This window comes from Myiozetetes cayanensis, unplaced genomic scaffold (assembly GCF_022539395.1).
Source record: "Myiozetetes cayanensis isolate MyiCay16 unplaced genomic scaffold, myiCay2020 scf3, whole genome shotgun sequence".
NCBI lineage: Eukaryota > Metazoa > Chordata > Aves > Passeriformes > Tyrannidae > Myiozetetes > Myiozetetes cayanensis.
The window spans coordinates 70,133,762-70,146,756 of record NW_026087521.1 but is presented as its reverse complement, the minus strand read 5'-3'; the positions used below and the strand labels follow the sequence as shown (position 1 = coordinate 70,146,756).

The 12,995-nt window shown below is 40.4% G+C and overlaps 1 protein-coding gene across 3 annotated transcripts in view; it reads left to right on the top strand.

Moving 5' to 3' along the window:
- The first annotated feature begins 18 nt into the window (after positions 1–18).
- Positions 19–12,995, top strand: part of DNAI7 (dynein axonemal intermediate chain 7) — an 18,827-nt gene continuing 5,850 nt past the window's right edge. The window contains exons 1-10 of one of the 3 annotated variants that reach the window (XM_050324318.1): positions 19–106; positions 1,111–1,131; positions 2,712–2,766; positions 3,643–3,722; positions 4,891–4,992; positions 6,846–6,983; positions 8,221–8,367; positions 9,483–9,586; positions 10,637–10,916; positions 12,759–12,864. In XM_050324318.1, the coding sequence (XP_050180275.1) occupies positions 104–106; positions 1,111–1,131; positions 2,712–2,766; positions 3,643–3,722; positions 4,891–4,992; positions 6,846–6,983; positions 8,221–8,367; positions 9,483–9,586; positions 10,637–10,916; positions 12,759–12,864 (1,036 nt within the window). In that variant the 5' untranslated portion in view covers positions 19–103. Of the gene's footprint in view, positions 107–1,110; positions 1,132–2,711; positions 2,767–3,567; positions 3,723–4,890; positions 4,993–6,845; positions 6,984–8,220; positions 8,368–9,482; positions 9,587–10,636; positions 10,917–12,758; positions 12,865–12,995 lie in introns of those variants that run through there. The other 2 variants (XM_050324320.1, XM_050324321.1) reach the window with 2 other exon arrangements.

Sequence of the window (12,995 nt, the reverse complement as noted above, 5' to 3'; positions counted from 1 at the left end):
GGGGGCGGAGCTGCCGGGGGGATCCCGGGATCGGGGGAGATCCTGGGATACGAGCGGGATCCAGGGATACGAGCGGGATCCCCCGGGAACCGGGCACCGCCTCATGGTGCGGAGGGCAAGGGAGGGGAAGGGTCGGCGGGTGTGCGGTGGGGAAGGGCCAGGTGGTGGGAATGAGGAAGGATGAGGTACTCGGGGGTGGGTCAGCCCTGGATCGGAGTGCTGCCCATCATCTCGAGTACATGGAAAAATATATATCCGAAGGTATATGGGGGGGGGGAAAGGAAAAAAAAAAACAAACAAACCAGGATTTAAGACTGCAAAAACCCCACTTGTTTTTCCTGCAATCCCCAGTCCCGTGCCGTGGTTTGTTGTGGATTCCCGGCGTGAAACCCGGCTGGGAGCTCGGGCTTTGTCGCCGCAGCTGCTCCATGGTGACAAAGCTCATCCCTAGGCGGAGCCTGCCCGCTCCTTCTTCCCATTTTTGTGTCCCCGCGTGGGTAATTCATGGCCCCGCGGTCACGCCAGTTCACCTGGCTGCGCTGGGGCGCTGCACGGGAAAGGTTAAATTGGTAAAGAAATGATTTACTGCTGGATGTTCTGGCTCTCTGATCCCGTTTCCTTGTGGTGGTTTGGGGCAGTGCCCTAACTGCGTTTCTCTGGGTGCGGTTCCCCAGCTGACGGCGGAAAACTCGGTGGTGTTTCTGTGTCATCGCACGATGTAATTCAGTCTTATAGTTCAGTGTTATTTGGATTAGCACACGGTGTCGTTCGGTGAATTCAAAAAACACTGGAAAAAACATTTTACTAAACTGTGTCCTACACTAAAATACGTATTTCACATGCATCACTTTTTTAACAGTGAGAATAATACACTTCCTTAATCATAGGGGTAATTTAGCCGGATAAATTACGACGGTCTGTAGTCGTGTGTTGGTGGCTGATATTCTGCAGTATTGAAGTTACTGTCATTACAGTTTTTCAGTAGTTAACCTCATCTAATTTTACTGAATAGTTGTATTATTCTATTATTATTGTTGTATTATTCTTTTAGAGTTGATACCCTGTTCTCTGAAGTTCACTTTCCTTTTTTGTTTCCCCCTGATCTTTTAGGGTCCAAAATCGAAAAAAAAGGTAGGTAGGCAGAAACATGCTCTAGTTCATTGGTGAGTTTATTTTTTTAATCTGACTTTTTTTTTTTTTCCCCCTTGAAACAGTTGTTCAGGGTTAATTGAATTTGAAGGAGGAACTGGAATGTATAAATTCATCCCTGGATTATTCTTAATTTGATAATAATGAATTTATCCACCCTACCCCACCACTCCCCAGCTGTGTATCTGTCTTGTTAATGTTGTTATAAGAATGTGAAAAGAAATGGAGTAAAAAATAACTACAAGTAACTGAAACAAGCAAATTTCCTTTTTCGCTTAAAGTCATCAAAGATTTGTTTGTTTGTTTGTTTAAGTGAAAAAACCGTGACTCTTTCCTGAAATTTAATGGGTAGAACTGTGGGGTTTACTGATTCTATTTCAGGATAATTTTGCAAGGAAATGCTTTGGTAACAAATGTGCTGAGATGCCCTCAAACTCCGATGGGTATGTGTGTGTTGTTGGCACTAAATTGTTACCACTTGTTGTGTTCCAGCTTCGTGATAAGCTCTGTATTCAAAGTCACTCTTATCTATGTATTTACTGCCATGCAAAGTAGTGTAAAGTGAAGAGCTCTCCACGTAGTTATTTATATCTGAAATCAGAATCAGAGTCTGAAATAACAGCATTTGTAACACGCTTTGTGCGTGAAAAAGGATCAGGATGTATTTTCTTGGTGTGTTTTTTTTTCATCAACACCTTGCCTTTCAACCTGAGTTCAGGCTGCTGTCACTCTTAGGCTCCAGCATGTAGAGGAAACAGTGCAGAATATCATGGTTTGTTTCCTCGTGTGTCAAAAAATTAGCTTTATTTGTCCAACTCGTAAACAGTAATGTTGTCTGTGAATTAATTTTGCGATTTGGATCCATTTATCACATTTTTATGTGTATCATCCGTAAGAAATCTGTGAATGCTGCGAATTACAGGACAAAAGCCAGTGTTTTGTTTTGGTTCATCTGTTACGTGACAGTAGATTTTGCATGTTATTTGCCTTATTTTAATCAACTATATGCCCAGACCTCAAAGAACTGATAACACTGATTTCTGAGAAATCCAAATTTAAAATACAGTTTTTCTATGATTAGGCCAGAGGTTGAATAGTGGACTGTGTGGAGTTGCAGTGAGGATTTTATAACAGAAAAGAGAACTCTTTGTTACTTGTCTTTTGAATTAGATGCTTCTAAGTGCCAGACTTGCCCCAAAATACATTTCCCAGTATTTCCTAAAATATTTGAAGTTATAACATCTACTTTCTTAGCCAATCTACCTGTTATTCAATTTCTACTTTAAAAAACAGTGTTCTCCTGTTGTGGCCATGTTTGGGTGTGTCTAGCATAGAATAATATATTAATTGTAAGAACATATATTGCATCATGAAAATGAGATTAAAATGGGGTCCAGGATGTTTATTGCCATTCTGGGGGTTTCATTCAATGTGTGGGGAGTCTAAAATATTAATTCAGGGATCACATTAGAAGGGTAAATTTATAGAGTTATGCACCTTTCCAAATGTATTAAAATAACACTTGACATTTTTTTTTCTTTTAATTTACTGCAAACATTAAGCCCGGTGGCAAAAAAGCTGAAAAGAAAGAAGAGGAAGGGAAGCTGAATGAGGGAGGTAATGTGCACTTCATTTATAGGGAATGTGATGGGCAAGTCATTTATTTTAAAGAAACGTGCAGGAAGTCATTTCTTGAGCTACATGTGAATTGATATTTCTGTTCCACAAACACGGGTGGGTCCTCCCTGTTTTCTGGTGTGAGCCAAATCCTTTGTTGGTTGACGCCACATCTCACTTTCCCATCAGAGCAATCATCTCTCCTCTGGTTATTTCTCCTGCAGTTTGGAACTTGGGAAGAATTAACTTGCCATTAATCCATCCTGGTGGGGGCTTGGGCGTGCTGTGACTGCTACTGAGTGACTACTGATCACAGGTAGCCTTTTGTGGGTGGGAGCAGCAGCTCAGGCAGGTTTGGGAACTTCTGTTGCTCTCACCTCAGTGCAACACCTATACCCTTGACACGATTTCCAAGTAGGTGGGGACATTCAGGTCTCTGTTAGGGAACCTCTGGACTGATGTTCCTGCTTAGGCTGAAGGTTTAGAGGTTGAAATCGATTTTAATTTTCACATCTTCTCTAACTTTCTGGTCCTTATGGCAGCAAAGAGCCAGCTTTGCTGGGATGGGGAGTAGCTGATCCTGAGGAGGATTTCAATGAACAACCGGAAGTTTGAAGTTGTAGGGAAAAAGAGGGCTTGTTGATCCTTGTCTTGTCTCCACTTGTATCACCACAGGCTGGTCGGGCAGTGCCATAGAGAGTGTGTTTTAGTGCTGTGATTCAAGTTAATTTGACTCGTGGGAGATATCTGTGTAGTGCTAAACATTCATGCTGCTCATTGAAGGTTGTTCTGTCGTTACAGTTAACAACAAAATCACTTGTCTGGTTTGGTGAAGCAAAATATAGTTATGCTCTTGATCTATTTCCCAATCTTCAGATGAAGCTGAACGAGAAGAAGCAGCAAGACTTGAGAGGGAGAGACTCCAGCAAGAGCACATGGCAAGGCTGGAGGCAAAGGTTAGTTTGTACTCACTGTAAAAAGCTAATCCTATTTCTGAACTTGAGATGAGGCCTGTAAAACATTAGTGTGAGAGTAGGAATTCATTTCCTCCTGTACTTACTGTTGGGAACAATATAAAGGACATTGTCCAGCTTCCATGGATTAACATTAGTCCTAAAATCCAGCCAAGGCGCTGGGAGATGAGATCCCACAAATTGAGGAGGTGCTGAGCTGGATTAATGATGAAACATAGTGCATGTCAAGTCAAAGAAAATGATGCTGTTTGTTTTTTTTTCTTTCACTAAGCAAATGTTTGGCTTAGTGTTGCTTTGATTTAGAAAAATAGGTGAGAGAGTCTTGCCTGGTTTTGATGCATTTAAATACGTGAACTTTTGTGATATGTGATATTCCAGTTTGAATAAAAGCCCCTTTTTTCCCCCTTTCCACTACGCTTTCAATGGAATGTATTTTTTGTGTTCCCCATAATTATATTTGGTACAGCTGTGGCAAGAAAGTGTTGGTATAAATTCCTTAATTGGTTACATGTTGGGGCAGATACAGTGATTTGTGTGTGTATATATGTGGGTGTATTAAATTATTTATATTTAATTTTCTGATAAGACTGGAATTCAGAACAAAAACTGACTGGTAATATCTAAATATTTTTTTCTGTTTTCAAAGTAAAAAAGAGATTTACAACAAATATTTCTTTCCTTTTTTTAAAGAAAAAGTCATTCTTACCTATGCCTTTTTTACTTTGTAGATTATGTTCTTCCCCTAGGGAGAAGATGAACTTAAAATAATAGAAATTATAAGGGGGAAAAAATCAAACAATCTTGCACACATTTTTCCAACACATGCTTACATTTTTAGCAGCTCTCATTAGGATGGTGGTAGGGAAGATGTTCAAGAGACAGGTTAACAATGATATGACACATTATGTCTATTGTGTGGCTCACCTTGGCAACTAATGTGATGACAATAACATATTGCAAACTAACAGAGTCTTCCCAATTGAATGTTTCATTAAAAAAAACCAAGTTACCAGAGTTTGGATTTGTTTAAATAATATATCGTTCCAATATCCCAAATATTTGTTTGCTTTATGTAAAATAATTGTAAGACCTAAGCCAAATATTTAACTCTGTTTTATATATATATATATATATGTATATATTTTAACAGTACCAAGAACAAAAGGAGTCTGAACTAGCAGAACTTAATTCACTGGAACAGAAGTTTCTGTCTGCACAGCAGTGGAAAATGGGTTACAGAGAACACGAAAAGGTAACCTTTCTTGCCAAAATCCCTTGTCCTTCCTTTCCTATTTATTTAATTCATTCTACTTTTAAACGTTTCCCCAAAAAAGCCCTACTGGGGCTTAAATATTTTTTATAGATTTTGGGACAATTGACATTTGTTTCAGTGGTTCCTGGATGTCCAGGTGAGGTTAAATAGAGTTGTGGCCAGAAGGGTTTTTCTCTTTGTCCTGTTTATCACTTAATCCTCTTAAAGCCTCTGCAGAACAAATTTAGAATCATGGGATAAATCATGTTAGGGAGCACTTCTGAAATTCATGTAGCTCAGCCTCCTGCACCAAGCAGGGCAGACTCTGAGGTTTTTATTAAGGCGCTCAGTTGGGTTTTGAAAATTTTAAGGTCGGGCATACACACCACAGTATCTTCAAGCAGCCACTTTGACAGCTTTACCACTTTTTCATTTTTCTTTATATGCAGTAACCATTTTTCCTTAAGTGCAATTGTCATTTCCCTGTCACAGCTTGAGATCGTTGTTGTTTGTGGATGATTCCAGAAGTGTTTCTTGGAAGGAGAAGCATTAAACTTTTCTGCTTTGCAAAAGTAAGGGCAAAATAGGATGACTGTTTCTAAAATAAATCTTCTGAGAAAATACTGGTAGATTATGGCAAATACCAGGGTTTGTACTAGTCTGTTGTTAACAATATTTAGGGCAAAAGAGATATGTAATATCAAACTCTGAGTTTCCACATCGATTTCTGTAGAATTTCAGTTCAGATGAACAGATATATTTACAATCTGTCATAGCATTTATCCTTTTCCTCAAAGAACAAGTGCTGTTATTTTTAAGGATGTGATGATGAAAGTCAAGCTCTCTTTTAAGTGCAAAGATGTATTAAAAAATAAATAAAGGGAGATCAGATATTTTAATTACTGAAGACTGATCAGTCTTTTGTACAGGAGTTTCCAGGGCACTCAGCACTCACCTACTATTGCTTTCTTAGAAGTCAGTGGAAATGCTTGTGGAAGTGGTTGGGAATGCAATTATACAAATATTTTTGCTTTAAAAGATCCATTTTGCTTTGTAATGCAATCTGCAGTAACAGAGTGTTATTAATCTTCAGAGCAAACAGGGAGGCAATGTTTCCTTAATAGCTTATTATATGGATGAAAAAAATTACATTATAGGTGATAAGTTGATCCCATGAGCCAGTGTTAGGCTTATGTTTAGCATTAAGTGGGTTTAGTCTGTCACTAATTTTTTCTTTCCACCACTTATAAGACTGAGCAATAATTGATTTGAAAATAAAATTATTAAAAAATCACCACAACCCTAATCTAGGATTTCACCTTGCCCCCAGAGGTTTCTGTAAGAGTTCAACTTGGGCTGGTAAGGGGGAGGAAAGTTCCATTAGAGGCAGAGAAGGGAGGAATAAACATGTTGGACTAGAGGCTCTTAAGCAGCTTTATTGCCAGTGTAGGAATTTTCAGTTCTGTTGGCATCACCTGGCCTGAGAACCATCTGCCTCTTCCCCCTGCACTGGTTCCTTGTTTATGCTCTCAGCCATTTTATTCTTTCAGCCCCTCATTTGTGGCAGGTGCTGAATTAATTGCTTTTGTAGACAAACTCTACCCAGCAGAAGAGAAACCCGTGATAAATAAACATAAACAGCAGGTGTTGGGTGGGCAGAGCTATCTTAACACATTAATATCGAAGTAGACCATTTGTTTGCTGGCGTAGGGACAAGCCAAGTGGTGCTAGAATCCAACTTGGATGCATTTAGGTGTGAGTGTGTCACTATAATTGTCTTCCAGAACCCCCCTTTTTCCTGCACCTCATGCCTGCATCCTCTTTTCCTTGTTTTTTGGGGTTTTTTTTTGCAGTGGGAGCATTACCTCAGCTGTGATGGAATTCCTGACCCAACTGTACCCCAGGAAATCAACACCTTCATGAGCTTGTGGCGTGAAGAGCAAGATGAGGACGTTCAGCTTGTGATGGAGAAGGGGGAACAAGTGCTAAATGTAAGTGTTAAAGTGGTGTAGTTTGGTTTCAGCTCAGCATATCCCTAACAGCCCCCTCTCTCTAACTGTTTTCTTCCTTTTTTTTTTGTGGCTGTAATCTTCAAAACCTCAAAGTTTTCCTTCAGTTTTGACATTTTTTTTCCGTTACAGATTCACTGTTCGCCCTCGTTTATTGACTTTAAATTCGAATTTTGGGGGTTTGAGTGCAGCGTTTCTTACACTGAGCTCCAGCATCCCAACATCCCATCTTCCCTTCCACTTCAAACAACCTGGAGGCCAGAGCACATAAAGCTCATGTCCTAAATAAATGCTTTGGTGGGCAGCAGCCCCACTGTGTAACACTTGAGCCAGTAAAAATACCATGTAAGAGCAGGGTTTCCCAAAATTGATGGTTGCCAACCGTTGATGGCTCGTGAAGCAATTTTAAGCAATTGGGACCTGCTCTGTAAATTTAGGGGTTTATTTTCATTTTGGTTTAGAATTTTAGGTGTTTATTTTCCTTTGTGCTAACTTTATAGTATGACTATATATATAACTATATAACTTTATACTTCCTTCAGGAAGTTAGTTGGGGTCTTCCAGAATTTGAGGCTGAAAGTTCCGTGTGTAATATAGGTTTTATTGGGCTAGTTTGGTTCTGAGCTGTATTTCCTATCTAGGCAATTCCTGTTAGGTGCCACAATTTGCACCTTCCACATCTTGCCTTTGTCTGTGCTAGTCCTTTCCAAGAATTTCAGCTGATAACTCCTCCTGGCAAGGATTTTTCTGATAATAATTGCATTTAAATGTAACTTCTCTATGTCTTTCTGCGTATTTATTTATTTGGGGTTCCGCAATTGAGATCACTGCTACAGAAAAATAGTGGTTGCAAAAGTAAACTCATTTTGGATCAAAAGGCTTCATCATATGACCAGTCCAGGTCAAGACAATGATCAGTGGTTGTAAGCTGAGATTTCACAGCCCACAGGTTAAGGAATGAAGGAATTGGATCAGAGGAATGAAGGCAGGCACACTCGAGCTTGGAATTTCTAGCACTTTAACTGTCCTATCTGAAAAATGCTGTCTTAGCACAATTTCCTAGAGATATAATAGAAGAAGACTGTGACTAAGATTTTTTTTTGGGGGGGGGTGTAAAGGAAGCAACTTTACCTCATTCTTTATGACAGAACAAACACAGTGCACCCTTAATGGGTGGTGTCAAAACAGAGATCCTTTTCCCACACATAATGTCTTCTAGTTAATTGAGAAGTTGCAGCTCCTTTTAATGGACACCCCACCCAGTGAGGCGACAGCAAAAGAAGCAGTCCAGTACCAGGAATCTATTGTGGAACTGCAGAATCTGCTTCATCAGAAGTACAATGAAGCTACACAGCACCTGCTGAAGGTGGGTAAGATGGACTGCTTTGAATTTGTGATGTGGGCAGTGCCCGTGTTTGAGTCTTAAACCGTCACAGAGGTTGAGTCCGTGGCTTTCCCAATTTAGCACTTGAGTTTCCAAATCGTGTGTGTGGCACACACCAGGCTTGGAATTCTTCAAAACTCCTGGAAATCTGAACTTCTCATCATTAAGTCACTGAAGGTTAAATTATGGTGAGATTTGGAGGTGTTGGAAGCAAGGGGGTTGCTGTATGAAATTTGGTTTCCTGCTTTGCCTCACTGATTTAAATTAAAATGAGTTGACTCTACGAAAAAAATTGCAGATGTGAAAAGCAGGTCACAAGGTTACCTTGTGCACATTTTTTAACACAAGTTCATGTGACTAAAATATTTTTTTAAAGCAAGATCTTGGGAAGAGTGAGGATTATTTAAATAAGAAAATGAAAGTATGCTCGGGAGTCAGTTTTCTGGGTTGCATGTATAGGTGGTGATCTTGCTGTTTCAAGTATATTAATCATATATATACATAAGCATGTTTAGCAAAAGAATATTGCCAGAGGAAACAAAAACAGGAGGAAGGGTAAAGGAAATAGTGAACCAGTTGTATGTTCATAGCCAAAGCCCTCTGCCAATTAAAAAATGTGAAATTCTTGATTGCCTTTCCTGAGATTAGGATTAAAATCCTAATGTAATTATCATTTCACAGGTTTTATATTGATTAAATGGTAAAATAATCTGTGCAATGACTCTGATAGGAGTCCATTGTTGCTTGTTAAGTCTTTTTTTGGGGCCTTTTTTTCATTACTTGTCCTGAGGAGTATTTTTGAGGGCACATGATTAAGGGGAATAGGCAGTGACACTGAGGGTAATAATGTAAGAACCCATAATTGGTTGACAGAATTTGTGAAATTTGATGGACAGAAAGAACACAGTTTGAATTTTAACAAAGAAATTTGAGTTTATAACTGTTGTGGTTTAGTATAAATACAACACAGCTGGGCTTGGTCTGGTGTATTTTCATTCTTAAATGTTTTGATTTTATTTATTCAAGTGTAAATGTAAGTAAATCAAAGTGATACAAATAAGAAGAAAATATTACTTAATTGACTTTTTTCTTTGTAGACAGCTAGTATGTATGAAGATTCTGAAACTGGAAATATGCAGGCAGTCATAAAGGATAAAAATGTTACTTTCTGTGTTTGGGTCAATCTGAAGAAGAAAGTAAGGTACAGCACCCTGAAATTCTTAATTTGAAATGAGGCCTGGCCTTGTCTACCCAAGCTGAGTAAACACCAAGAACCAATTTCATGATCTTTTTTATATACCTGTATGTATATAAATTTGTTTCTTAAAATGCTGCTGTAGAACCAGTTACTGCCAGAACAAATTTTGAAGAAAAACAATAAAAACTCGTGCAGAGAATTGAAATTCCTCTGGAAGGGATGTTTCTTGCTGATGCATTAAATATTTTTCTAAGCTGTTACAGTGGCTTGCAAAGCAGTGACTGGTGCTTTGTGCTCAGTTTTACTCTGTTAGGTAAGAGATTCTGGAGCGTGGGATGCTCCAGAGTGGGTTCTGAAGCTGAGGTTTGGTTTTATATTAGGTTTGCCATTTAACTGGTGTCCTTTTCAAAACGAGATTTTTGAGCAGACTACCTGTTTCCACTGCACAAATATGAGGAATAAATTACTAAAAGGACTTTATTTTGACTCAGGCCCTGTTGCTGTAAGCAATTAGAAGGCTGAGTGCTGGGCAATGTCAGACTGACCTTCAGGAAGAGCCCATTTGGGGTGGTGTTAAAGCCTTTTGTTCAGCACAGAGATGCACTTCAGATACTCAGCCAGTAATTAAAAACTGCATATTGCTTCAGTAGAAGATTCTTAGAACTTGTGACCAGCTGACCTTATCCAAAAATAGGTATTATTTGGATTATTTTGGAGGGTGTTGAGGCTGATGTAACACGGCTGGTGGCTTCACCTAGGTAGGGTTTGCCTGTTAAATTAGCTTTACCAGGAATGTGCTGTATAGAAGAGCTGCCATCTGCCTCATTGTCATCCTGTCCAGACATTATTTTGGCAGCTCCTGATCCCCTTAGTGCAGCAGTGGCTTGGCTGGGAGGGTCTCACAGGCAGCTGTCAGTCGTGACATCCTCCTCTGTCCCTTAGGCAGTGCAACAAATCTCAGAACAGATCTGAGCGTTTCTGAAGAAACACAAAAATAAACGCTGCCAGTCTTACTTACCAGGGTCTGTTTTGGCTTTTAATTCGTGTTCCCAGGTTCAAAACTCACGTGTTCAGTGATGCCCAGCACGGCTTTGATGTTCCCAAGTCCCTGGTTCTGAACAGCGCCGCCGTTCGCATTTTGCACACCCGTTACGACCACGTGTCCCCACTGTGGCTGCAGTGTCGAGGTCTGCCAGACCTGGAAGCCTTGGAGAGCAAAGAACTGGCTGAGCATCCAAAGGACAATGCAGAAGAACCAGGAGAGGAGGAAAAGAAAGCCAGAGAAGAACTCAGCGTGCCTGCTGAAGAAGAAACGTGCCCTGCTGGGAGAAAGGTGGGTAAAAACCCCTCGGCACAGGATTTTTCCAAAAGCAGTGGCTCTTGTTAACTTGAGACACAGTCACAGATTTTTACTGTCTCCTGGGCGTGAGAGTCAAATTCTTAGAGGTTTTATATAAAAAGGCAGCTTGTGTTAATACTGTCATAGATCTTCTCAAGGGAGTGGAAAGGTGGATGACCAAAGGCTGTCGCACAGAAGGTAGAGAGGAAGGTTTGGTGCAGTTGGCAAAGGTGGGTTGGCATTTGGTTGGTGGTTTTAAGAGTAGGATCAAACCATAGGGAACATCAGGTGCTGTTGTAGGATCGCAGAATATGCCAAGTTGGAAGGGACCCACAGGGATCATCGAGCCCATCCCCAAGGGTCACACCCTGTGCCTGACAGGGTCATCCAAAAGCTTCTTGAACTTCCGTCAGGCTTGGTGCTGTGGCCACTTCTCTGGATATTTCTGTGACTCAGAAATCCAATTTTAGGAAATTTTGCAACATGCAGAATAGGATTTAGAGTTCAGCAGGTGCTGGCTGTGCAGGTACTTACCTGACCCTTTGCTGTTAGAGGGCTTTTCAAATACTATTTCTGCTGCCTGTTCTCTTCTACGGCACTCTTCCATGTTAAATGTTGGCTTTAGGTATGATGGATGTTGCTTGGGTTTCTATTTCTTCCTCCTGGGTTTGGGTTTTTCACTTTGGGCATCATCTGCGGCCTGCAGATAAATGACTTGTGCCCTCTGTCTTAAATTTCTGCAGAAATAACTGTCAGACATCAGATTTTATGCCTTCTTAGTGTGTTTGGAACAATTTGATGGATTTCACAGAATATTCTGGGTTGGATGGGACCTACAAGGATCATCAAGTCCAGCTCATAAGTGAATGGCCCGTACAGGGATCAACCCCTATTCATGGTCTTGGGTTTTCTCCTTTTCAGTCCCCAGCACCTTTGTAGTGAATCAGTGCTTGAAATCCTACTATTCTTGGTTCCTTTTTTCTTTCTTTTCTCTTTTTTTTTGTGTATGACAAATCTTTTGACAGTTTTCACCCACATTTTTCTCAGCCTTTCTTTATCCTCCTTCCTTTTATTTCTTCTCTTTTTTTTTTTTTCTTTCCCAGGTCTTTTCTCTCAGTCCAGTTTTGTGAATTTTCCTCTTCCTTCTGGAGGCTTCACTTCTCTCACCTCCTGTCCTTGTTGAGGGGATGGGTGTTCTTCCCACTTGCTGGCAGACACTCACACAGGGCTCAGGAGGTGCCTGTGCTTCCAGAGGAGTCCACTACGATAGGGATGAGTCCGTATCTGGGTTGGGAATTTGGCTGGAAATCCAGGGTAATGTTTCTCAGCATCCTCCTGTCTGAGTTCTCCCACATTCCTGTGCTTAAACACACAGTGTGAGAAAGGGGATAAATATGATGGGCTAAAAGTGCAGGTGGGGGTTCTGGCAGGGTTTCAGGAGGGCTTTGGACTCAGCCTTGGTTTTCATTCTCTTTGTGACACCCTGGCAGCTGTAAAGTCAGCATAAACATAATTTTGGAGTGCCACGCACTGCTAGAAAGGTGTCAAGTGCTTGTATTGGTACTTGAGGAGCTCAAGAGGGAATTTGCTGTGGAAATGAAGTAATTACTTTATCTCTATTTAAATGTCCAGTGCCAGATTGGAGAGTACCTTTAATCAAAACTATTTCTGCTAGCTGGGTAGCAATAATTTCTCTGAAAATCTTGACCCTGAAGCAAGATTGGTACAAATCTTGCTGGAGGGGTTGTACCCTGTATCCTTGGGCCTCCTTGAAGGAGGTGATATCCTCTTCTTTATTGCTATCTAATGGAAAAATGTCGTTTTCCTTTTATATAGAAGAGTGTTGTCTCATTGAAAGAAACCAGCAATAACACAGAGGATGTAAATGAGACAGAGGAGGAAACCGAGAAGAAATCAGAAAACTTGGACAGATCATCACAAGGTATTTGGTTTGGTTTTATCTGCAGCATCACAAAAGTACTTATGCTAAGTGTTTTATATATTAGGAAGAAATTGTTTACTGTGACAGTGGTGAGGCCCTGGCACGGGTTTCCCAGGGATGCCCCATCCCTG